General features: G+C 37.5%; 2 protein-coding genes and 1 long non-coding RNA gene across 6 annotated transcripts; 1 reads left to right on the forward strand and 2 right to left on the reverse strand.

Moving 5' to 3' along the window:
- Positions 1 to 1,624: 1,624 nt before the first annotated feature.
- On the reverse strand, positions 1,625 to 3,750 carry LOC132152986 (SPRY domain-containing protein 7-like). Its single transcript, XM_059562050.1, has 6 exons — positions 3,448 to 3,750; positions 2,908 to 3,024; positions 2,507 to 2,673; positions 2,289 to 2,391; positions 1,788 to 1,942; positions 1,625 to 1,757 (listed from the first exon to the last, which is right to left on the reverse strand). The coding sequence occupies exons 1-5, from the start codon at positions 3,551 to 3,553 to the stop codon at positions 1,845 to 1,847; spliced, it is 591 nt and encodes a 196-aa protein (XP_059418033.1). The 5' UTR covers positions 3,554 to 3,750; the 3' UTR covers positions 1,625 to 1,757; positions 1,788 to 1,844.
- On the forward strand, positions 2,949 to 12,086 carry LOC132152984 (tripartite motif-containing 13-like). Of its 4 annotated transcripts, XR_009436607.1 has the most exons (3): positions 5,128 to 6,769; positions 10,852 to 10,944; positions 11,517 to 12,086. XR_009436607.1 is itself a non-coding variant. In XM_059562047.1 (2 exons), exon 2 carries the CDS (start codon positions 5,534 to 5,536, stop codon positions 6,746 to 6,748), a length of 1,215 nt encoding a protein of 404 aa, XP_059418030.1. In that variant the 5' UTR covers positions 2,949 to 3,082; positions 5,528 to 5,533; the 3' UTR covers positions 6,749 to 7,018. The 4 variants fall into 4 exon arrangements, 3 of the variants coding, with proteins under 3 accessions (XP_059418030.1, XP_059418032.1, XP_059418031.1); XM_059562047.1 differs by lacking the exons at positions 10,852 to 10,944; positions 11,517 to 12,086 and adding an exon at positions 2,949 to 3,082 and having other exon boundaries at positions 5,528 to 7,018; XM_059562049.1 differs by lacking the exons at positions 10,852 to 10,944; positions 11,517 to 12,086 and adding an exon at positions 4,293 to 4,309 and having other exon boundaries at positions 5,528 to 7,018.
- LOC132152987 (uncharacterized) lies at positions 10,671 to 18,937 on the reverse strand. The gene is made up of 4 exons (XR_009436608.1): positions 18,042 to 18,937; positions 16,451 to 16,502; positions 13,100 to 13,143; positions 10,671 to 10,879 (listed from the first exon to the last, which is right to left on the reverse strand). It is a non-coding gene; the product is annotated as an uncharacterized LOC132152987 (long non-coding RNA).
- Between the last annotated feature and the right edge of the window lie 4,296 nt (positions 18,938 to 23,233).

Genomic DNA, 23,233 nt, shown 5'->3' on the forward strand with positions numbered 1-23,233 from the left:
GCTTCAAGAGGGTCACCAACCAAAGCATTTCCGTCATTTTTCAATATATATTCACAGCTGCTTCTTTCAGAACTATAAGTTTTCATTGTCCTTTCTTGTACTTTTCGCAATGTAGTCCAAACCTTGTCTAAACAGTTTTCAGTCAATTAATTTAAAAAAAAAAAAACATGCCAATGCTTTAATAAAACCCACACAAGTAGATCAGCTAATATAAACATGAAAATATTTTAGTTTTAAGACTTTTTAAAAAGATGTTTAACTATTATTTCTTTTGGATAATAAATATAATGTTACTTATTTATTCAAAGTTATTATAAAAGGGTCCCTTTACCTTTTATTGGTTTTATTTCTATTTTTGGAACCACTAAAGCAGTGAAGACAATAGTAGGATGTAAGATCTTAGAAGGAGCCTTTTTTTGAAGGCTTTTTCAAAATGTGCGCTGAACCCCTTCCTGTCTGTCATTACTAATGTCTAGACTTGCTGAGAAATCAAGACAATAGGAACAATAAGAGTCTGCATTGGGGGGTTTACAAAGTTACTCACCCATCCCTGTTAGGGTTTATATTACTGACTGATGCTGAATGGTTCTGTGGCATATGACTAGAACATTTACAGATTTATTATTTACTAAATCGAATTGAATTGAATAAGATGAATCCGTCTATCCATAGAATTTTAACTGAATCTAACACTTTATTGTTGTAGAGACGCTTTTAAGTTGTCAATATTTATTCGGCCATAAGTCATCATTGCACTTTGATACACAGACAGAATACTTATGTTTATTAAATACAGCACTTGTGGAATGTACCATAAGACAGTGTACGGAGAAAATTCAAGCTTTTGGGGCGGAGAGGGATGAAAAACAGATTTGACAAGCAATTTTTTTCAGAGCACCTTTACTGAAAAGCACATTGCCTTTAAGTAGCTGCATGGCCATGCTGTTAAAAATAAGACTTAAGAATTGGTGGTGCATTTTGTTGTGGGAATAAAATTTATGTACAGTGAGTACAAAAAATAATCACAATCTGATGTTTTTTTTTTACATATTGGTGTTATATATTTAACTTGGATGTTATATACAACTTGGAGTAAATACAGCTGGATAAAACAAAAACTGTGCCTTTCTTCTAAGATGTAAGTTATTAGGGCAGCAAAAAGTATCATGTTTAATAAATTCATACATGTGTGAAATTTTTTAGTGGTTATTTGACTCTGAAATCTGTTCAGCAAAAGTCACTTATTTAATATGTGCAATAGAGATCACAGAGGTAAGATGTTAAAATACAGTAAACTTTATTTACTGTTAGCAATTTATCAATATGGCTATTTCAGATGAAAGGCAAATGAGAGTAGCAGACAAAAGAGAGGTTTGGTTGGATTTTCAATCACATGTTACTAGTGCAAATACAGTTGTTTCATTCAAAAAAAAATCCCAATATTTGTGTAGATATAAACAATAAATCAACAGTAATTTCTACTTAAATCAAATATACACACAGAGCTGATCAGCTGCTGATCATTGTACATTACCATTAAATAAAAGGATATGCTCAGTTCATCAATATCACCCACTACAGAAAGTAGATCTCAGTAAGTGTCTTCAGTGCTTATATAAAGTTTTTCTCAAACACACACACACACAGAGAGAGAGAGAGACAGAAATAAAGCCTGGTTTTTCTTCCAAATGGACAAGAGCAGCAGTAGTAACAGCAAAGGCAGAAGCAACATTCAAAGAAATCGAACCACGTGCTGCCACACACACACACACACACACACACACACACACACACACACACAGTTCAGCTCGAGACTGTGTGTTTCTGCACACACAGCTGACAATTCAAAAGATCTGCTGCTCAAACAGAATCTTCTCAAAGCCTTCAGGTGGAGTATGGTAGAAATCACTGAACTGGCAGTCTATGATGGCACTGTCATCCACTGAGAGGAGAGATTACAAACATCAATGAATGGCATAAACTTTGTCGTTTCATGTCACTTTGTCTCTGCAATGCATAGGTAATATATCATGAAAAGTCTTTTTTTTTCAGTCCTTTTTTTTTTAAATGTGTATTTAAACTAATTGCTTTATAGTATGTTCCCTTCAGCATAAGAACAATCTGCGCATCCTTAAATGTTCTTTTAACCTTTTTTTAAACATAAAGGGACAGTCCACCCAAAAATGATAAAAACTGTCATCATTTGCTCGCTCTTTACAAGCCTTCATTTCTCCTGCAGAACATGAAATTATAGAATCAAGAATTATATATATTACTGAAGTACTCACCATAAACTATGGGGAACACAGTCCCTCGAATACCTGAGGCTGGGCAGTGCATGCTCTTTCCATTTAAGTACAAGTTCAGTTCCACATGATCATAGGTCACCCCCTTAAAACACGAGACACACTTTTATGAACAGAAGCGATATGTCTTATACAGTATGTTCTCGCTGTATTCTACAATTTAGCTATTGATGGCTCACAATCCAAAAGTAAAAACATACCACTATATCCCCCTCCTGAGGAAGGCTGTTGGCAGGTAACCGATTCTTCTCCTCATTATTGTGGTATATGCAGCCATCGTTTCTAAGCACCAAACTGTTACTGTCTTGACCCAGTGGCACCTGGTTCAAATTCACCTTCTGAGTGGCTACACCGATCCCCCAAACACCTACACCACAAACACAGTCAGCAGCACACCTTCATGAGACAGCTGTACTCATCCATCTGAAGACCACTCCAGAGAATCGGGAGGTAAATAAAATGTGATTGCAGTAAAAATGTCACAAAGCAAAAACGTTTCTATAAGGTCCCAATAAGTGACTTTACATCCATTTGTTTTATTCTAAGAGTCCCAAATGATAGGTAATTTTTTTTAAATATAATATATCCCGGAGGTACTCACCCGTGGACTGGATCTTGAACTCAAAATAGCTCTTGTTCTGGTGTAGAGGGGCGTTGGCGAGACAGGCTCCAGTTCCACAGATCCGCCTCCCACTTTTCACTATGACCACATCCGTCCCTGGGAAAAAAGGCCAAGCAAACTCTCATGACCATCCTGCCACAGCACTCAAATACAGGTATGCATTTCATAATGTTTTCAGAGATAACTGCAGAAAAACAAGGCTGGAATGAAACACACTTTCTGGATTCACTCGATTATAAAAGAGATTAAACAGACATTGGATCTGACAGTTGTGTACTAGCAACTAGCACGTGATCCAGAATAGAGATAACTACTTTAGCTTATTAATTAGACACTGTTAGGAACGAATGCACATTGTTTATTTAAAAACAGGGATGTTCACACATTTTTGGTCGGTGTGTGTTCTAGCCATTGTTTTTGAGGATAACGCATCATCTGCTGTCTTGACACATCTCATCGTTTTAAAATTGAAACGGGTGACTTCTAGTGACCCCGCTGAGCAGTGGAAGTTACTCTTACCCATGTGATGCGTGTCTAGCTGTACGGTGGGCATCTCTTTGAGGGGAGCATGACCCGGTCCGCCATCCCCGCAGCAGCCCAAACAACACGTAAACACTGCAGCCATTCTAGCGCAGATACCGCCGGAAGTGCAGTTACACACGTCAAACTGAAGAGCGCACAACGCTTCCAGGATACAATGAATCCCCGAGGAAAAAAATCAGTGTTGACTGGTGCTGTTTTGAGACGCTGTTTTGAGAGTTCCGCCTCAAGGGGGTGCTCGCCGGCTCGGGAAGTCCAATACTGCGTTGGGCCGCATTCAGAACTGTTTCTTACTGAAGAGCTTTTTACACTTTTTTTTTTTTTTAACATAATTTCGTATCTGTGATTCTTAACTGATTTTCGAATGGAAATCCGCCTGCATTCTCTATAAAAATAGATTTTTTTATTTTATTTTACAAATCCATTAATCACAAACGACTGCAAATAGTCCGGCGGCATGGATAAATATTTACATCCGTATCATCACTCTGAGAAACTTTAATTGCCATTGAATAGAAAATATACAGTGACGAGGGAAACTGGAGGAATTTTCTTTTATTTTGGTCGCTATTAAGTGCCACATGTTTCACCCCACCCATATATCAGTTGGACTGGGATTTTAAATGCATGTGTTCACTTTGTAAATGTTGTTTTGTGTTATCGAATTAACATACACTGAATAAACACAAACTATCATAAAATGCGCGTGTCCGGTTCGTAGGCCCTCTCGTGGTCAATTACGTCACTGCAGGCGCTTTCATCCCTGACTCGACCAATGAGCGTGGCGCCTCGGAAGCCCTTCTCTTCCTGATGGCATGGAAACAGGGGAAGAAAAATCGAGGTCAAAATATTTTGACACGTGACTCGGTAGCGATTGGTTATCGATGCGTCAAGACCCTGACACATGGCACGGGCACATGCGACCGAAGTGGCGTGATGAAGGATCATCTTTATGGCAGAGAACAACGACCTGCTGTTTGGTTCTCTGTCTGTAACCCATGACTAGTTGTAAACGAAAATCACGTCGTTATTGTAGCTCAACGAATACATGAATTAGGCGTTTATGTGGGTAGATGATGGGTAACGCCAGTATTGACGTAATCTGCAGAGAAACGCTGATCTAGGGGAGAGCAACAAACCCATACAAGAATGAAGGGACCCTCTTCATTTCTTTCTCACCGCACAAAACGTGTATTCAACTGCTTGAGTCTGCAAATACGCGGATATTACGCTGAATGTGGCGTTAAAATGTTTGTCTTTAGATGCACTATTCATTGGCTGTTATTGCGCATTATTTTTTAACTGCCTGGCAATACTGACATGACATGAACTAGTTAAAATTTCCCAATTGGAAAGGGCGAAGTCTGCACAGCAACAAGAATCACGATTGCGTTGCGCACTGTCTGAGCATCTAGTGGCTTCTGGTCCAATTGCTGATGCTTTCTGCCCGCAAAATCTGCCACAACCGTAGTAATACCTTGACAACCGGACCCGGGCGAACCGAGAAACATTTTTGACAACTCGACGACGGGGAATCTTTTTTCTAAATCAATACCTTGCAGTTTATTGGATTGGTCATCGGATATTCCTGAACGAAAGTTCCCACGCGGCAATTAAAAATGAAGTACTGGTGCACTCAGGAGTCTTCGTCATCAGGCAATCTGACCTAATATATTTGGTTAACCTGTCTCTTCCACAGAATCGCTTGATATGCATTGAAAAAAACATTGTCTGCTTGATGCAGATGTAAAAAAAAAAAAAAAAAAGCTTGCAGGCTAAGATTTACATGGATGCAGTTTCTCATTATCATGCAATTTGGTTGGTTCTATAATTTATTCACTGTAGACTAGAAGCGCATTTTCGTAAAACCAAACAAATAGGCTAACGCTATTGCGCGTAATGTATATGATGTCTAAAATGGCACTAGACAGCACTGAGTGCTCTGGACTTCACAATCGGTGCGAGATGCACGAGAAAGACGCTTGCCAAGATGATGAAAGTTGTATTAATGTGTCATGCCCCCAACAAGCTTTTAAATTGATGTATTTTTCCACTTTAGGATACAATGGAGCTCTTGGAGGAGGATCTCACATGCCCAATATGCTGCTGTCTTTTCGAGGACCCGAGAGTTCTGCCGTGCTCTCACAGCTTCTGCAAGAAGTGTCTCGAGGGCATCCTGGACGGTAACCGGGGCCCTTTATGGAGATCACCATTCAAATGTCCGACCTGTCGAAAGGAGACTGTGCACAACGGCATCGCGAGCTTGCAAGTCAATTACTCCCTACGTGGCATCGTGGAGAAGTACAACAGGATTCGAGTGATGCCGAGGATGTCGCTCTGCCGAGTTCACAGCGGACAGCCGCTCAACATCTTCTGCGCCACGGATCTGAAGCTCATCTGTGGTTTTTGCGCCACGACAGGTGATCATAAAGGACACAAGTTTTGCGCGCTGGAGGAGGCGTATGAACGCGAGAAGCTCGCGTTTGAGGAGTTGTTTCGTGTCGTGGAGGGCTGGAGGGGTGAGGAGGTGCATTCGTGCCTGGAATCGTTAGAGGGAGCGAAGAGGAAAGCGCTGGAGAGGGTCTCGCGGGACGCGGATCGAGTCTCGGAGTACTTTGAAAAACTTTTGCGCACGCTGGAGCACAAACGGAGCGAGATCCTCTCGGACTTGGAGACTCTGAAGCTCGCGGTCATGCAGACCTTTGACCCCGAGATCAACCAGCTCCGTTCTGCGCTCGAGGAGCAGCGGCGCGCGCTCAGCATCGCCGAATCCTTCCGGTCGCTCTCCGACCCGCTCACTTTCCTCCAGCAGATGCAGGACTTCAGAGATAAGCTGCGCGTCATTCGGGGAACACCGCTGCCGTCGCGGACAGACGTGGATGTGGGTTTGCTTGGCCTGCAGTGCTTCGATGTGAAGGAATGGGACCGGGTGCGTATTGGAGAGGTGGACAAGCTGTGTGCCCCCTACGAGAGCAGCACCTACCTGGCTTCGATGCCCCCTGCTGTCGCTCCACGCTTCTCCCGTGTGCTGTGGAGAGTTGTTCTGGTTGTATGTGCGTGCCTCCCCGCGCTGAACTTTCTCCCGTCGGACTGTCTCGCTCTGAGCTTCCAGGATAAGATGCTCGCACTCAGTGGCTTGTCTCTGCCCGGTCCTGGAGACATCGTGCGCTGGTTTGAATTCTGCTGGAAAGAAGCGGAAGCGATCTGCACGTTATTAACCGAGCTGTGTCAGAACTGTATCTTGGACCTGATAAACACAATATCAGATTTCATCAGCTGATTTTATAACTTCATTCATTAGGTACTATTTTAATGTACTACAGTGTGCCAATCTAAAAACTCCAGCATTTGGGAAATTTAATTTGTGTCTCTGTTTTTGAATGTGTAACAAGAATGGCTGGTTTATACAGTCAGCATTTGTGTGCCATTAAATTGCACGGTTCTTGTCTGTTGGTTTTAAATGGAAAAAAACAAGTGTGGATGAATCGTGGTTTACTAATGGGATAACATTTCCCAATCTTAAACTTAATAAAATGCCTTGTTGACTGAAGTTATATAGAGCCGCAGTTAATCTCCCAAAGTTGCTCTTGAATACAAGTTTTAACTTTTTAATACATTATGCTAACTGCAGTTTTGGAAGCACTAATGTTGGAAATTTACGAAAAGGGGACATTTATTCCGATTGTGCACTGATATCGTTTATCTTCTCTGCAAGTTATCAGGAGACTCATGGTTAAACGTTACGCAACTGAATGTCAGTGTCGCACCAGGACAGTAAATGTAGTTATTCAGTATTATTTATTTATTTCAGCATCACTCAGAATTAACTGGCACACTGGTATTTGTTTGTTGTTGTTGCATACATGTCATTGCGATAATATAGCTTAAATGTTGCAATATAATTTGACATCAAGAGAAAGTTCTGAAATGATTTGTGCCGAAGGAAGAAAAAAAATTATCTGAGCATCATTGGCCAATGGAATGGATTCGTGTTTTGAGGGGGAATTATATATATATATATATATATATATATATATATATATATATACACTATTTATAAAAAAAAATAAAAAAGCTCGTCTTTCTAACGTTTACAGTTTCACCCGAGAGACATGAGATGTGCACCGTTAAACACAAGGACTTTTTAGAGAAAAAGGGAAGGTATCCACTGTTTAAACAGGAGTCCTAAGAGATTCTCGGACGACTCTGTTCTGATATGACGTCACCACCGGAGCCCTGCGCACGTCACCGAACATATATTTAGCCGACTGTTGCCAGGCGAACTGAGGGATTAAAAATGAAATTACCTACTTTACAAAATAAAAACTTACATAACTTTCATAACCTTAATTGAATAACAAATGTATTAATTCATATACATTTATTTTCTGAAGCCTACAGAACACATTGCTGACAAATAGGAAGCTGCTGAAATGGTGCCATGTGTTATGTAATTCCAATTCTTCGATAGTTTTTTTTCTTTTTAAACAAATGTAACATTGTGTCTTTAATAACGACACTATATCTTCACTTTATCACATATCTATCTTACACCAGTATACCTCACTATTACTTTAAGGGGGAAGAAAGGCAGTCACGTCATCACACGTTTAAACGTGTCTTTGTCTTTGCGTTTAATGTTTCTAATGACTAAGGATTGAATTGCTTTAGTAATTGGTTTTGTCAGTACTCGTCTCTTGAAGGAAGTGACTACACCGAAAAGTAGATTAGTAAATTTTTTTAAGTTGAATGATGCACCAATAGTTCGGAACATAATAAGAATTGCAAATGTGCCAAAACTCCCAGACAACGTGTTATTGTTTTCAAGAAAGAAAAATAAGTAATCATATATATATATATATATATATATATATATATATATATATATAATTACATGCTAACCTTTTACATTCGCTCTGTCCGGCATGTAAGGCACCGTAAGGATTTGAGACTTAAATCTCATTGTTTTGTCTATATAGAATTAACAGAGCTGCAATATATGAAGGTGAATTATTTGGACCCGTCTGTTTCCCCGACATTAACACACTAAAACACTTAAAATAAATAGACGGCATTTTTTCACTTAAAACTTCTGTCCAAACACGCGACGACCATTAGGTCTAACTGCAGTCAGTTCAAGTCGTGTCAAAAACAGTCTATTCACAATTAAATTAAGCGAATTTTATTTAAATGTCTGCCTAAGAGTAAATCTACATTAAACAGCCTACATATTTTTCACAGCCATGTAAAATGACATAAGAGGACTTCTCAAAGCATCAAATAGGCCTACAACAAAATAAGTGAGAGACGAAAAAACAATTGGATTCTGATAAAAACGTATTTAATAATTAAAAAAGGCGCTTAGAAAATCACATTCAGTCTTCACATTAAATTATCTATTTGCTTAAAAAAATAAATAGCCTAAATTAAAAAAATGTCAAGACATTTTTACCTGGACAATGCGCACTGGACAATGAACCATTTCATCTTGAAAAGTTTTTCCATTAAATTAATAGAATGTGCATGTTTTGACAATACCAAATAATAGATTAAAATCAGCTCTATGAAACTGTGCACTGTTGCTGTATTATGTTAGCTGCGCGGAGCATCTTTAGATCAAGTCTAAAAGCATCATATGACTGAAACGAAGCGTCAGAAGATTAAATCGACGTGTGTCAGAAGTGATTGTGTTACGAGTTAAAGGCAACAACTGTTTTAAGTGCTGGCCAATTAAACATAAAAAAGAAAGAAAAAATTTTTTTTTTAAAAAAGGACACAAAATGTGATTAAAATCAGGCAAACGCAGCATTCAGCCATGAAAAACCACACACGCTTTTCTCCGTGTAAAGAGGTCCCTTACAAAACTCCTCAAAGTTTTCCTAATTCATTTGACCTTGGTTAAATCATACAAAAATACATAAAATAATTATAATTTCTCAGAATACAAGGACACGGCAAAAAATGAGCCCGAATGGTGGTTATAAGCTATGTGCTATACATGATTTAGCTGGCCTTCTCATAAATAGATATTTTTTATTTTTCATAAAATGGCGGAAATGAATTCAGTGATATGCTTTTAAACTCTTATAGAAGGCTATTATTTTAGGCCGACAGAACTGTGTGTGGAATTTCACAAAACAATTATATTATTTAATACAAGCTCTGTCACGTAAGGTTACATACTAAGTGATTGGTACTGTTAACATGAAATGATATGTCATTACAAACACCGGGAAATCTGAAAAAAATTACTTGCCCACGTCAGAACCTCGCTGCATGATAAGCGTTTTAATTGATGTTATATAAGATTGATACTGTACGCATGCGCCGCTCGGTAACCTCTCTTTTGTCTCCAATATTAAAATGCCGTCATTTTTACCAGTGTAATAATTCACATATAAATTGCAAAAAAAAAAATTTTTTATTTGTTACTACTGGGGAAAAAATATCTATTTTGAGTCAGTTTTGTGGTCTCAGTGTACTCACCGGAAATTAGGAAAACTTGGGGACAAAAATACATTAATGTACTTCACGTTATACGGGTTCAAACTAAAACTAAAACTAAACGCTTCACGTTATACGGGTGAAAACTAAAGTTTAACAACATATACATCGACAAAAGATGCGTTAAGGTTCAAATAAGTATGCAATATGTCAGACCAGTTTTTCCCCCCAATTTTATTATTCATTTTCATAAACACAAAAAGTAACAGCACGTTTAGTTGAATAATGACTTCATTCAGAATATTTAGTAAAAAACAAAAAACTAAACAGACGATTGAAAAAATAGATACACATGTAAATTTATATTTTTACATATTGAAGAAAACAAACAGTAAAAAGCAAACTTTTGTATAAACATTAAGAAGAAAAAACATTAATTTAAAAAAGCTACTTTACTTCCCAAAAAAAACAAAGTACTGCATCTATTTTACCTTTAATCATTCGACTGAGGGTCCTCCTGACTTCTGTTGATTTGATGATTTCAGTACCAGAGTCAGCCTCTACCTGCCCCAGCTAGGCCCTAAAATGATGACGTGCATGTGCTGCTCGGTGACTTCTTGCTTCAGCAGCACGAGCAATATTGGAGGCTTTGGCCAAGGAGTAACTCCAATATTTACATGCTGCTAAAGCAAAACACACACATTCACACACCCACAATCTTTCTCTTCTGTCGCTCTCGACTGCGTATGTCCCAGGAATTGATGCTGCAGCACATCACGGCCTGTATCTCTGTATCATCACAAACCATTCTGTGCTGCTACACCATCACCTAGAGAGGGTCCCTCTCTCTCTTTCACACACTCACACCCTCGGCAACATGACCAAGCACTGCCAGAATCACAGAGCGAGTGACTCCTCTCCTCCCTCTCTTTCTCTCAGCAGGGCTTGAGGCATTCCAGGGCTCCATCTGAAACACAGAAGAGAGGAGGACGCTTGCGTGAGAACATACACACAGCAGCTGGACGTGATGCTGTCAGTTTTCCAGTAAAATACTTCAGTCTACTACTGTGTTTGTCTGCAAACCATTTGCATCCAATTAGAAAAAAATAAGTGTTATTTCTACATTTGTGTGCAGGACCTGCTAATGTACAATTAAGAGTTCAAGATATACATAAAGTTTATCAATATCTTGTTAATTTAATATTTTTTGCATGCTTACAATGTACATTACTTAATAAATTTTATGGACATATGATTAAAAAACAAAACTTTAGAACGATAGCATAGGCTACATGAACCAAAATGTATACTTATCACTACTTATTACTGCACACTGAATCACAGAATATTTTGCACTTCAGTAAAAAGGGATCTACAAGTCAAAAAAAATTTATTATTTGGGATGATTATGGATATTTAAAAGATGCATCATTCCCAGTGGGTCCTGTATTGTTTTGGCATATTTACTTTTTATTATATTTTGAAACAGGACACAAGAGACGACTAAATATTAGGCATAACAAGAGTTTTATATAGTAATCAAATTTTTATTTTTACATAATCATCCCCAGTGGTACATTGTCCTCCTCTCTTATTTTCTACAGGACAGATTTTCTGCAGACAAACCTCTCAGCAACTTTCAAGCATTATACCAAAACCTGTCCTCTGGCAACTCCATCAAAAATAATGATATTAAAGAAAACAAGAAACTAGCACTATTGCCTTCCAGCCCAGTCTGGATTTAACCTCCAAGATGGTGATTCAGCACTGACAACATCCAGCCTCGTAGTCATCTTCAACAGCGAGAACAGACCTGCCACCAGCTTCCTAAAGTACTGTCCCACAGCTGAAGACATCTCTTATGCCCACACTATGCTATAAAAAAAAAGTATTCTGAAGTATTGATAGTAATATGAGATATTTATACAACTGACAATAGAACGACGAACAGATTCTCAATAAAGTATTTTCTTTGACACCACATTCCTAAAGATTTGAAATTAAGTCTTGAAATCTTAAAATAAAATTTGTGTTGAACCATATTTGATTTTCATTACAAATTGGAGAATTGTAGCATTAAACAATAATTCAAAAACATTTCCATGTCTGCTTTTTAGTAGAAAACATTGAAGCAGCAGAAAGGTGAGATCTGCAGAGAGTGCACTAAATAATACAGCAATTTACAGCCAACAACATCACTTGTGAATTTTTTTATTGTTATAATTTGGTGATGAAACGATTACATAACGTTCTTAAAATGTATTAATTATAACAAAATATTAGTAAATGACAAGTTTCAAGCATTTGTTAATTATGATCAGTAAGGTGTAACATTGACTCCAAGGTTATGACCTGACTAACATAACTATTAATTTGGGTCAATGCTGAACAAGGATTCACTGCCAAGAAACAATCCATTGTGATAATGCTTCAATATTTATATACTGTTTAGCTCCTGATAAGTCACTGACACTAATTTTTTTTCTTCCTGTAGAAAAAATATATGATACAGCGTAAGAGATTGACAGCAAACAAGGGTAGATACATTCTAAAATAATCCAGTAAATTCTGTCACTCCAACAAAACCTAATTTCTAGCTGTGATCTATGAGATTGACAGGAAGACAACTAGATCCTCTCACACAGGATACAGACAATGCTAGACTAGCTTTAAGAACCAATGGCCTGCACTGGATAATGACAATAAATGGACAATTGCTTCTAAATGAGAATTGGCATCTGGAAAAAAAAAAAATTCTTCCAGCATTTAATTGAGCTACCACAACTCAAGAGCAAGAACTACAAATAAATCCATTACAGACATTACAGTGAATTTGCACTTTCACAGAAGTTAGAGACAAGCCAGCACTGCCTGAAAAAAAAAAAGGATTTGCTATCATGATAGGCAACTTTATAAAAAAAAAAAAAAAAAAAAAAAAAAAAAAAGCTTTACACTTCTCTTGTGCAAGCAAGCACTGTGTCGATCTGAAGCGGACATCCCATTGCTTGTAGGGGATTTTAAAACCTTAATACCATGATGGCTTGCCAGATGTCAAATGCTGAAAGTGTCATTTACTGGGCATAATATAGCACTTGAACTGCCTAGCTGGTGTAAAAATGTGTTTTAGCTCATCTCTTATAACAAGAAACACAATATATAACATCCATTGAACAGAGATGTTTATTACCTTCAATTGTTTTCAAGGTTTCTGATGTCACAACCAGGCAAATTCTGAAAAAAACAAAAACAAAAGAAAGGTCATCAAAATACAGACATTACACAGTTGCAGTTTTAAGAATCTGGTGGAACAGTCAGCAGCCAAATTTTAAAACCGATATTTTTATATAAATAGTTACAATATAAATACACCTATATGTACAATTTTTTTTTAATTGATACACTTATAGCTAGTGCTACACTGTGTGTGTATGAAAGTTGCTGTGAACTATGCGAGTGGATGTGTGTTCTCTGATGTCACTGCAGCGTGTGAGGTGTAAAAATATTATTATAATATGTAGATTATAAAATATACATAAACCTTAAAATTACATTCCCCAAATTACATCTATCACTGGCCTGTACAAGGACATAAATTAGACCGAAACCATTTCTGAAATTTACATCTAACACCTCATTCAAGTTAGTCTCAAAAAGCTCATTCAAATCCACTAGATATTTTTATAGAAAAATTAAAAACAAACTATTCATTTCTTTCAGATGTGAACCAAAGATGCACGTGTAGCACAAAAACAGAGACTGACGGGAAACGTTTTTCCCCCTCCTTTCACCAACTCCCCACGTCCCTTTCCCTTCTCTCTCTCTCTCTCACACACACACACACACACACACACACACACACACACACACACACACACACACAGCAAGCCTTATGCGAAGACATTATAAATGAATATCTTCACAGGAAGCATCTGACCACATAAATTTTTATCATGGAGAAAAAAAAAAAAAAAAACTCAGTCACACCAAAGTTATCAGACAACTATCAGAGCTGAAAAGGAGACATAGGAAAAACAAACACTTAGAACGACTTTGAGTAACAGAGCCGGTCAAACTAAATACAGCCTGCTTAGACAACTCAAACTCTAGAAATCGAACATCAAAAAGAAATTATTTTTTTCAGTATTAAATTTTTTTTTGTAAAGTGTCGCCATAAAAGGGACATAAAACGTTCTTTCAACTGTATAATGTGTGTACTTGGCCTAGCCTTTATTTTGGTGTTTAATATCATGCACCAGCAACATTATAATCCCACAAGATAAGTGCACATTACATGCAACATATTACACTATAATTTAAAATTGTGTTATAATTATATAATTTGATTATTTACAAAGCAGTGCATGAGCACAGAGCTCTTTGAGAACCTAGAAAGTGGTCATGCGCATTGTGTGTGTTTGTGTGTGTGCGCACAAGGACCGTCAGAGCCCCTAAATGCGTCTGTGAGTGAGAGGGGGTGTGAATGAATGTATAACATTTAACCTCTCTTTGCTTGTATTTTACTGAGCCCACATCACCTCAGGGTCAAAGGCTATCACCTTCCACTCCTCCATCAACATCAGCATGTGACACACTCGCACACTCCGAGACCTGCCTTATGCAGGAAACCCTCCCATGTAATTATTGTGTCAAATAAATGAACAATTAAATTAAGCAAAATAACAACTTTTATTTCACAAGTATAACTTAATATCACTGAAAATAGGAAGCAAAAAAAAAAGTAGAAAAAATATTTAAATAATAAAATGTCAAGAATAAATCAAAACATGAATACTTATTTACTCCTGTCATGTGCAAATGATATATACACTACATTAATGTTGAAACCCTGAAATATAACTAAACTTCTGCACTTGTCATCATGAAAGCTGTGTGTGTGTGTGTGTCTCTTAAACATTTTCTGCAATCTAAAAAAACAAAACACTGTGTAAATATCTAGTCAAAGAATGAATGACACCAGGCAAGCCTGCACACCTGTACGGCACCGTTGCACCTGAGTACGGCTGAAACTACACACAGCAATACACACCTGTGCCATGACTGCAACCTCTCAGTTACACACATGCATTGATCAAAGAAAGCTCTGCAACACTGCAAACAGCCTGTATCAACAACAACTCACATCCAACCCAAACTTAAACTCCATCATTAGTTAGAGAGATGCTCTAAACAGCCAATCTCAGAGTTAGGGCTGGCCTGCATCACACAAAAAAATACAGCCCTTACATATTACACACACTACTTTCCCTATAATCATTAAAAGAGTGTGGGAGAATCACAGAGACATTTTGTGTGCCTGGGACCGCATATTTGCTCCTCCACTTCACAATGGGCCAAAACAAGAACAACAATGGAGTGTGTATGTGTGTGTGTATATATATATATATATATATATATATATATATATATATAAATTATCAGTCAACATTGTAATATCACCACTATTGCAGATTTAATAGTCATTTTACTGCACCCAATTTGGCAAACTCAGAAAATCTTGGCATGATGTATGATTAAAATTAACATGGTGTATCCCATAAAATTACCTGCACAGTTAACAGATAAATAAGCCCCAACATAGTGTGTACATAACAGCCTCTGGTCAGGAGATCTGAAGTGTAATTTCCTGCAAGTTCACGTTCACACTCTCTCACACTCATAAGCACATAAAGCATGACTGACTTAATGTATTCTTGTTTTTTTATAACTAGTTTTTTAATTTTGCACAAACCACAATTTAACTTCTCTAGTCTGGTGCCTTTTACTTTTAAAAACTCAGAGCTGGCAGCATAAAAATTCAGCTTCTCCCAAAATTCAGCTCCGGACACACCAGAAAAATGTGTCTTAACATGCAACATTTTAAGTTCAACTGCCCACACTTAAATCTTGTCATTTGGATCATCATATTATTGATGTTAAAAAAATAAATAAATGCACAGAAAATACAAAACAATTGTATCTTTATATCTTACCAAAGATCGATTACAAGTGTACAGGCACACAAGTGTAAAAAAAAAAAAAAAAAAAAAAAAAAACCTGTGGGTGGAAAATTGCTAGTTTTCCCCCTAAATGAGCAAAAATAAGGGGATGAAAATAGATGCATATCAAATTGTGTAAAGAGTAATCTGCCTAAAAAAAAAAAAAAAAAAAAAAGTATATTGATTACATATTTTGATGGCAACAGATCATAGGTACTCAGTCATTCTTAGTCTTATGCATTCATTTTAACTTTGTGTGAGATTATGTTTTTAAAATGTTTCCAACAGTGAACTCAAAGTAACACTGTAATTTTATTAATTAGCCTAAAAACTTACTGTAGGCCAAATTCCTGAAATGTAATTACAATAGTTATGACTAAAATGTGGCTGTACACAACCAAGCAAAATAAATAAATAAATAAAATTATTGTAGTATCAGCATTGTCACTGAAGCTCTGTGGGGCATTTGAGTGGGTGCATAGACATGTCTGTTGATTAAACTGCAATGTTGCAAACATGATAAAGAGATCGTTGTGGCTTACTTGTGGGGGTTTCCCTACGGTCCCAGGCAGGATCAACTCCTGGGAAGAAAAACTGCCAGGAAAAAAATATTTAAAAAAAAATACACAACACTTAAAGACTAATGTAAAACTAATAATATTTAGTATTGGCCTATACAAAGTTAATTACATTAATACAAAAACAATAATGATTTAAATAAAAGAACCTGACTAAAATGGAAAATGTCTGCATATTTCAAGAAGAGTCTTACACTGACCACTTTACTGAATTTTTTTCTGGCCAAGTGAATGTGCAACATAAATTCTGATTGTACCTCAAATGTAAACCTTTTGTAACAGGAACATTTAGACTGACATTTTGTGCCTAGTCATTCTATGCCTTTTGACATAATGTAAGGATTCTGCCATAGTGCTTAACCTGGTATATGGTGTAACGTGTCACTTTTTTTTTTTTTTTTTGTGAATGGCTATTAAAAAACTCAATCCATAATAACTCAAACTATGTTATTTAGGCAAAACCAGAGAGCATTTAGATTTGTGGAACGTGGAAATAAAACAATACCCATAGTTTTAACATTCTATATTACACCACATGCATAAAAAAGGGTACAAAGTATAATTTTAACAAGCTAAACCCGAGAATTGTACTAAAATATTGAAACAAAACCCACACAAAAACTAAGGTTAGGTTGATAGCTTCTATTAAAAAAAAACTGGATTCTCTGAACTCCCTTGCCTTGTCCGGGCTAAAATGACCCTGGGTCTCTTCTGGGTTAACCTCCATGACATCACATAACATGGACAGGCCTTTACATTAATCAACACAATTAGGAGGTCAAAGCATCATGGTAATGACTCCATGACCTTTCTGCATGCGACCTCTACATTAAAGTCTCCAAATTGCTACTCTCCTGAAGGTATAGTGGATTTGTTATGGAGTCGAGTTAAAAACAAGAAACAACATCATCAAAATTATTTTAAGAACAGGCAGAAAAAAACACGGCGCTAGTCAAATAACTGAGGTGTAAACGCTGACAAAAAAGGCAGGCAAAAATCAGCGATTGGCAACCTAAGATCACGCCGAATGATGAGCTCTCGCTCTCGGTGCAATGCATAAAAGTACATTTTACACTAACATCTAAAACAATCAATCTGAAGAATATTTGCACTTTACAATTATACAACTAGGCCTTAAATTATCCGACAATGCAACCTGGTTATGTAATTCCAATTTACAGGCCCGCTCGTATAAAAGTATGAATACGTGTCCATAACACTTAGAGTGATTTACAATGGTTTCAAAATGCAAGAAAGGAAAAGTGACAGAGTGAAGCTGTAATAGTAGATCAGGAACGTAGATCGACACATTATGACGTGTTAGTTCGATCGAGAGATGATCATGTTCTACAAACAGACCGAACTCTCCTTCCTCTCTTCAACTCCTATTTAACGTTGCCTTTTCTTTCCTTTTTTTATTCGTGCTTTTTAGACAGATGGAATGGGTTTGCTTATTTTAACACATTTAACGTTACCATTCACACACACACACAAAAAAACTTTATTCTCATGGTTACTAAACAAAAACATATTTTATGTAAAATATTACACTTACCTAAAACACCTGAACATTCATGATATTGTAAATCCACAAAAAAAGAAAAAAAAGTTTGCAGTTTCATATTCTGACGGTGCACACAGATACAGTTCGTGCAGAAAGAAAAAAAAACGGAAGAAATAAAGGGCACTCTGGTCATCGTTGCTATCTTGTAGAAAGAGGAACAAAAACTGTAGTAAAGAACAGGAGAGTGTCGGTCGGTGTGGCATCCCGGTGTCTCGCTCGCTGATAGGCTGTCGGGCTCGCCGGCCGTCTCGCGCACATCACCAATCCCGCTCAAACTTAACGTTTAAAAAATGCACAAAACCACCTCGCTCCACCAAACAACCCACACCGATCTATTCGTCGTCCCCTGTAATAATTTTCCGATTTTTTTCAAGAATTTTCAAGTAATCCGCGTATTTGTTAGATTTTTTCGAAAAATAATACAAAAATATATCGTTTCCAAAGCGCGGCTCCGATCGGACGCCCATTCTCTGCTGGAGATGCTAGCCGGATTAGCCTCCTAGCTCACTTCAGTCTCCACTTCACTATTTGTTGTCACCACATCGTCCTTTGTGTCCGTCGCATTCATCCACCGGAAAACAGATGCCTCAAATTTGTGGTCGAATACAGAAAAAAAAATTGTTCTCTGGTAACAAAAAGAAAAAAGTGTCCCCTCACTCAAATTACAGGACTCCAGTGTGGAGCTCTCTGTGCAGCTGTTATTGCTGGAGCTGCTCACTCGAAAATGGCGCCGAAAGCTCGAGTCTTCATTCAAATTGGCCGGAGCCTCCCCCTGCCCGCATTGGGCATGCCGGGACCTAGAGCACCTCGCAGGATTGGTCGAGACAAAATGCACCCTCAAACCGGCTAGCAACCCAGAGCCCACGCACAATATCCTAAACACGGGTTAACTGTAGCTCTTCCAGTCGGTGTTTGAAATAGCGATAGTTGATAGTTTCAGGCGAACGTACGAGGTTATATATGGTGCAAAGCTTAAAGATTTCACTAGTTTAAAAGAGAAACATATCAACGCTTAAAACGCGGTTGATTTAACGCTACAATGAACATGAAATGAATCGTCGTCTGCTGGTGCGAGCATGTGTCACAAAGCGAGGGAGCTTTATCATTTAACATCATTGGGGAATTTAAGAGGGAAACAAAACGGGGTATTAGCGGTCATGATTGCGTTCTCTATGACCGATTTTGATGGTGCATTTACAGTTACTCAAAAAAAAGATGGATGCGTTAAAAGAACTGAATGTCAGTCGACGTAGACGAGTCAAACGGCCACACTGCAAGTAGCTTGACAACAGAGCTTGTTTTTTACTACAGTAGACAGCGCGAGCAACTGAAGCTGCGTCACTCACACCACCAGCAGCTTGAAGGCTGATTGGGAGAAGAAAGAAACTGCGCTCCATCTGTCAAATCCGCCCCTTTCTGATTACTGCCGACTGCATCATTCGGATAATGACTTGTAAAATTTGGCACCGCTTTGTAGCTATTTGACCAGCAACTGAGTATCTGGTGACTATGTGACTATTGCTTTCTAAACCTCAGCCCTATTTTGCAGGCATTAGCTGCAACTGTAAAAACCAAGACAAAGGCCGTCTAGTGTTTTTGCTAAAGAAAGCATGATGCCTTTATTATACAGTCATAAACTACCCACCTCTTAGTTATAATAATTGGGTGGTATCATTGCATCATGCATATTTCTTATTTTTAGACACACCCACATGAACTCAAATGACACTGCTGGCATAATTAAAGCATGAAATATCTTGAGTGTTTATACACAAGCCAGCACAACTAAATGTGTATTTAAGTGTATTGTGGTGTAAATGGATGTCCACATGGGGAAAAGGAACTGACTCATTTTATTTTGAAGATAGAGAACAGGAAGTGTGTCTGTAGTGAAAGAACAAACTGTTTTATACTTATCCATAATGGATGACTAGAATGCTAAAACTAAATATGTGCTAAATATGTGTACACCTAATGAACTTCTTTTAAAGTGAAAACCTTTATGGACAATATTATGCCTACTCCTTTGCATGACACTTAGTAAGTTTCTGGATCTAGACTTTAATGCTGAATATATTGAACGTGACTGGCCATTATTATTGCTCTGTTCGATTTACCATTTAGCCATGTCATATAGCCTAACAGATCCCTTGTTTACCTTAGTCTATTGCAAACTGCAACAAAACCTCATTGTATGGGCTGAAGCATGTCATAAGATACTATAATTATTTTCCTCCTACCATCACAATAGGTGACTAATCATCTGAACAGTATCAACAACCACAACATTCAAATTCTCATCAGTCACACAGTTAAGACTCTGTCTTCTCCTTTATTTTCATTCGTTCAACTCTAGACTTATTAATGAAATCACTTAGTATTATATTCATTAAAATCGTGTAACCTTTTCTCCTTCCCCAACTTTACATGTATTAACCACTACAGCTCATTCATTAACCTTTCATTGTAAATAAATATAATATTATTTTCTCTATGCTTTTAAAATGCTGAAAGAACATGCTTCGTGTTTTGATGATAGACTGTGGTTTTGATCCATGACAGGTTTTGTATATTTTAGCACCGGGGAAAGTAATAACAAAGCGCACTGCAGGCAAGCCCAGACAATCGCGTCACGGATGTCCCGCCCCTCAATGGCAGTCCTCCGATGATATCACTCTTGCCGAAGTAACCGTGGCACGCCATTGGCGCAGCGCTCTGTCAGTCTTTGAACGTCATGAAACTAGTGTTATTTTTGTAAACAGGGTGCTTACTTTCCACGGGTGCCGAGCCTTTGCTACGCGCTTCTTTGTTCACTGAATGAGAAGATCAACACGACAAAAGACTACTCACGAAAACTCGTTGTACACGTTATGGACCTCCTGTAATCATTTATGAAAAACACAAACAAAAACTGAGTAGTTTAATACGGTTCTAAACCAAAACTGTTAGACACTTTAAAATAACACGACGTATCTCGAAGACAGCCGGTAACTTATGCATAGCAATTGTTGCTGAACTTTTGACATGCAGTTTTGTTGTTGTTGTTGTTGTTGTTCACACAGTGTCTTTCAATGTACAACTTCCTTGATTCATGGAACACTATAATTTAACAACTTTTTAGAACATTAACAACATGTTGTGAAGACCGGGATCCAGTTAAGAGCAAAAACTTTTCAACAACAGTTCGACGCCGATAGTCCCAAGGTTGCCACTCGAGTTGTTTTAACAAAAACACATTTCAATTTCCTCATTCATTCTTGTTCTACCACAGGAAATCTAATACCTCACAAAATGCTAAAAAAAAAAAAAAAAAAAAAAAACTAAAACAGCTATGTCCATTTACACTGCGAAGAGATCAGCAGCTACCTCAAGAGTCAATGTGAATGGCACTTACCCAAAGCGCTCGGGGGAAGAATTAAGATGTGTATGAAGATATCATTTGACTCTAGGGAAGTGTTCTAATAAATACCTTTCCTGGCACGTTTGCATGTTAATTTCAGTTCGCATAACAGTGTGATCTTATTTACTGCCGTTTCACAAGGTATCGAGGAAGTTCTTTTGTTCCAGTATTTATGCACAGCGTCAAAGTTGCGCGTTGAGGAGGCGGAGCGGTAGTGCTGCGCGAGAGGAAGAAAAAAAGACCAAGCGCCAGCGCTCAACCGTAGTTAATCAAGACTCGAACCCTACGACCCACACTGGATCAGATTAGGTCACGTGCTACAGAGCAGCGACCAAGTCTGTGTCATAACTGCACACTATCCTGATCTCGACGACATAAGATCTGACCTCACAGCATGGCGCGAGAAACAGGCTTTACGTTCAGCTACGTGAGAGATGCCAAGTGCTTTACTATGTAGTGCACGTTCACAGATGACTCATTTTATATATTGCTAAGTCTCTATCCAATTTGAGATATTTTATTTAAGTTATGGTAAAGATAAGAAACTTTCATCCTTTGAACAGATCAGATATTTTCTTTTAAAAAATCATAAGCTAATTATAATAATAATAATAAAAACATTGTTTGATTTCAAAGTTTGAAGTTGCTCTAAATGTCTTTTTTCTTTGCGGTACACCTGCATAAGCATATTTGAGAGTATTTTGTGTTTTATGAAAAAAAGTATAAAGAAAAAACTGTGATTTGAAACAGCTGGCTTCTGATATTGGCTGCTGTTTGGTGTGTTCAACTGCATTAGAGTAACTGCAGCCTGTCAAATATCATCATATGCTAAACCTCACTTTGGTTAGGATGCATGGCACGAACTTTAAACAGTACGCTCAACTGCTTTAGCATATGTTTTCCGTTTCAAAAATTTCGCCTTTAAACCTATAATGGTATAAAATAATTTAACGTTTCAAATGAAGGTTTACGTTTTTGCACTCAGTCCCTAAGGCAAATAAGCACTTTTGCACCTTTGAAATTTTCCAATTTTCGTATGTCAAAAAGCACTTATGAAACATAACCTTTATGGGTACGTGACTTCGAAAGTCAGGTCTAAGTATCCAGCTGCTAGTTAACAAGGGATTCGTACAGTTGATTTATAATAAATGTTGCCTACAATATGAATATTTTATTTGAATAGTTTTATTTTGGATGGCACGTGGCGTTTAGGAAGTTAATTTGGGGCTATTTATAACAGAGAAAAACACCCGGCCTGTTGACACAGCTGAGGTGAGGTGAGGTTTTCAGCATTTTCCAACCTTCCTCTACTCACTCTCAAATGTGCAAATACAGGCGAACGATCATCAGCGGCTGTAGGTGATTTTAGAATTAAGTAAAATGTATAAAACAGGAATCCAGCAAAATAGCCTAAATCTAATCAAATTAAAATAATATAAGCAATTTAGGGCAATACAATTAATAATTGTGTCGTTTTACCAGTGAAGCAGTTCGATATTTGCCTGTTTTCGTTAGGATTATCATTCTCTTAGTGATAAATCAAATCATCTTGATTAATTCCAAACACAATCAATCAATCTGCAGGTGTTGTACAACGACCTGATATGTTAGTAATAGCAAAAACTACAAAAGAGAAGTCTAAATCAATAATATGGTCGTTCTGCTAAATAATAATGCATAACCCTCGGGTTTCAAGCTGCTGCAGAACAAATGAAAATGTAGAGTAACGAATTCACTCTTTCGACTAATGAATTCAGTAAACACGCTGCCTCTTCGAATGACT

Source organism: Carassius carassius, chromosome 11, assembly GCF_963082965.1.
Source record: "Carassius carassius chromosome 11, fCarCar2.1, whole genome shotgun sequence".
In the NCBI taxonomy this organism is placed as follows: Eukaryota; Metazoa; Chordata; class Actinopteri; order Cypriniformes; family Cyprinidae; genus Carassius; species Carassius carassius.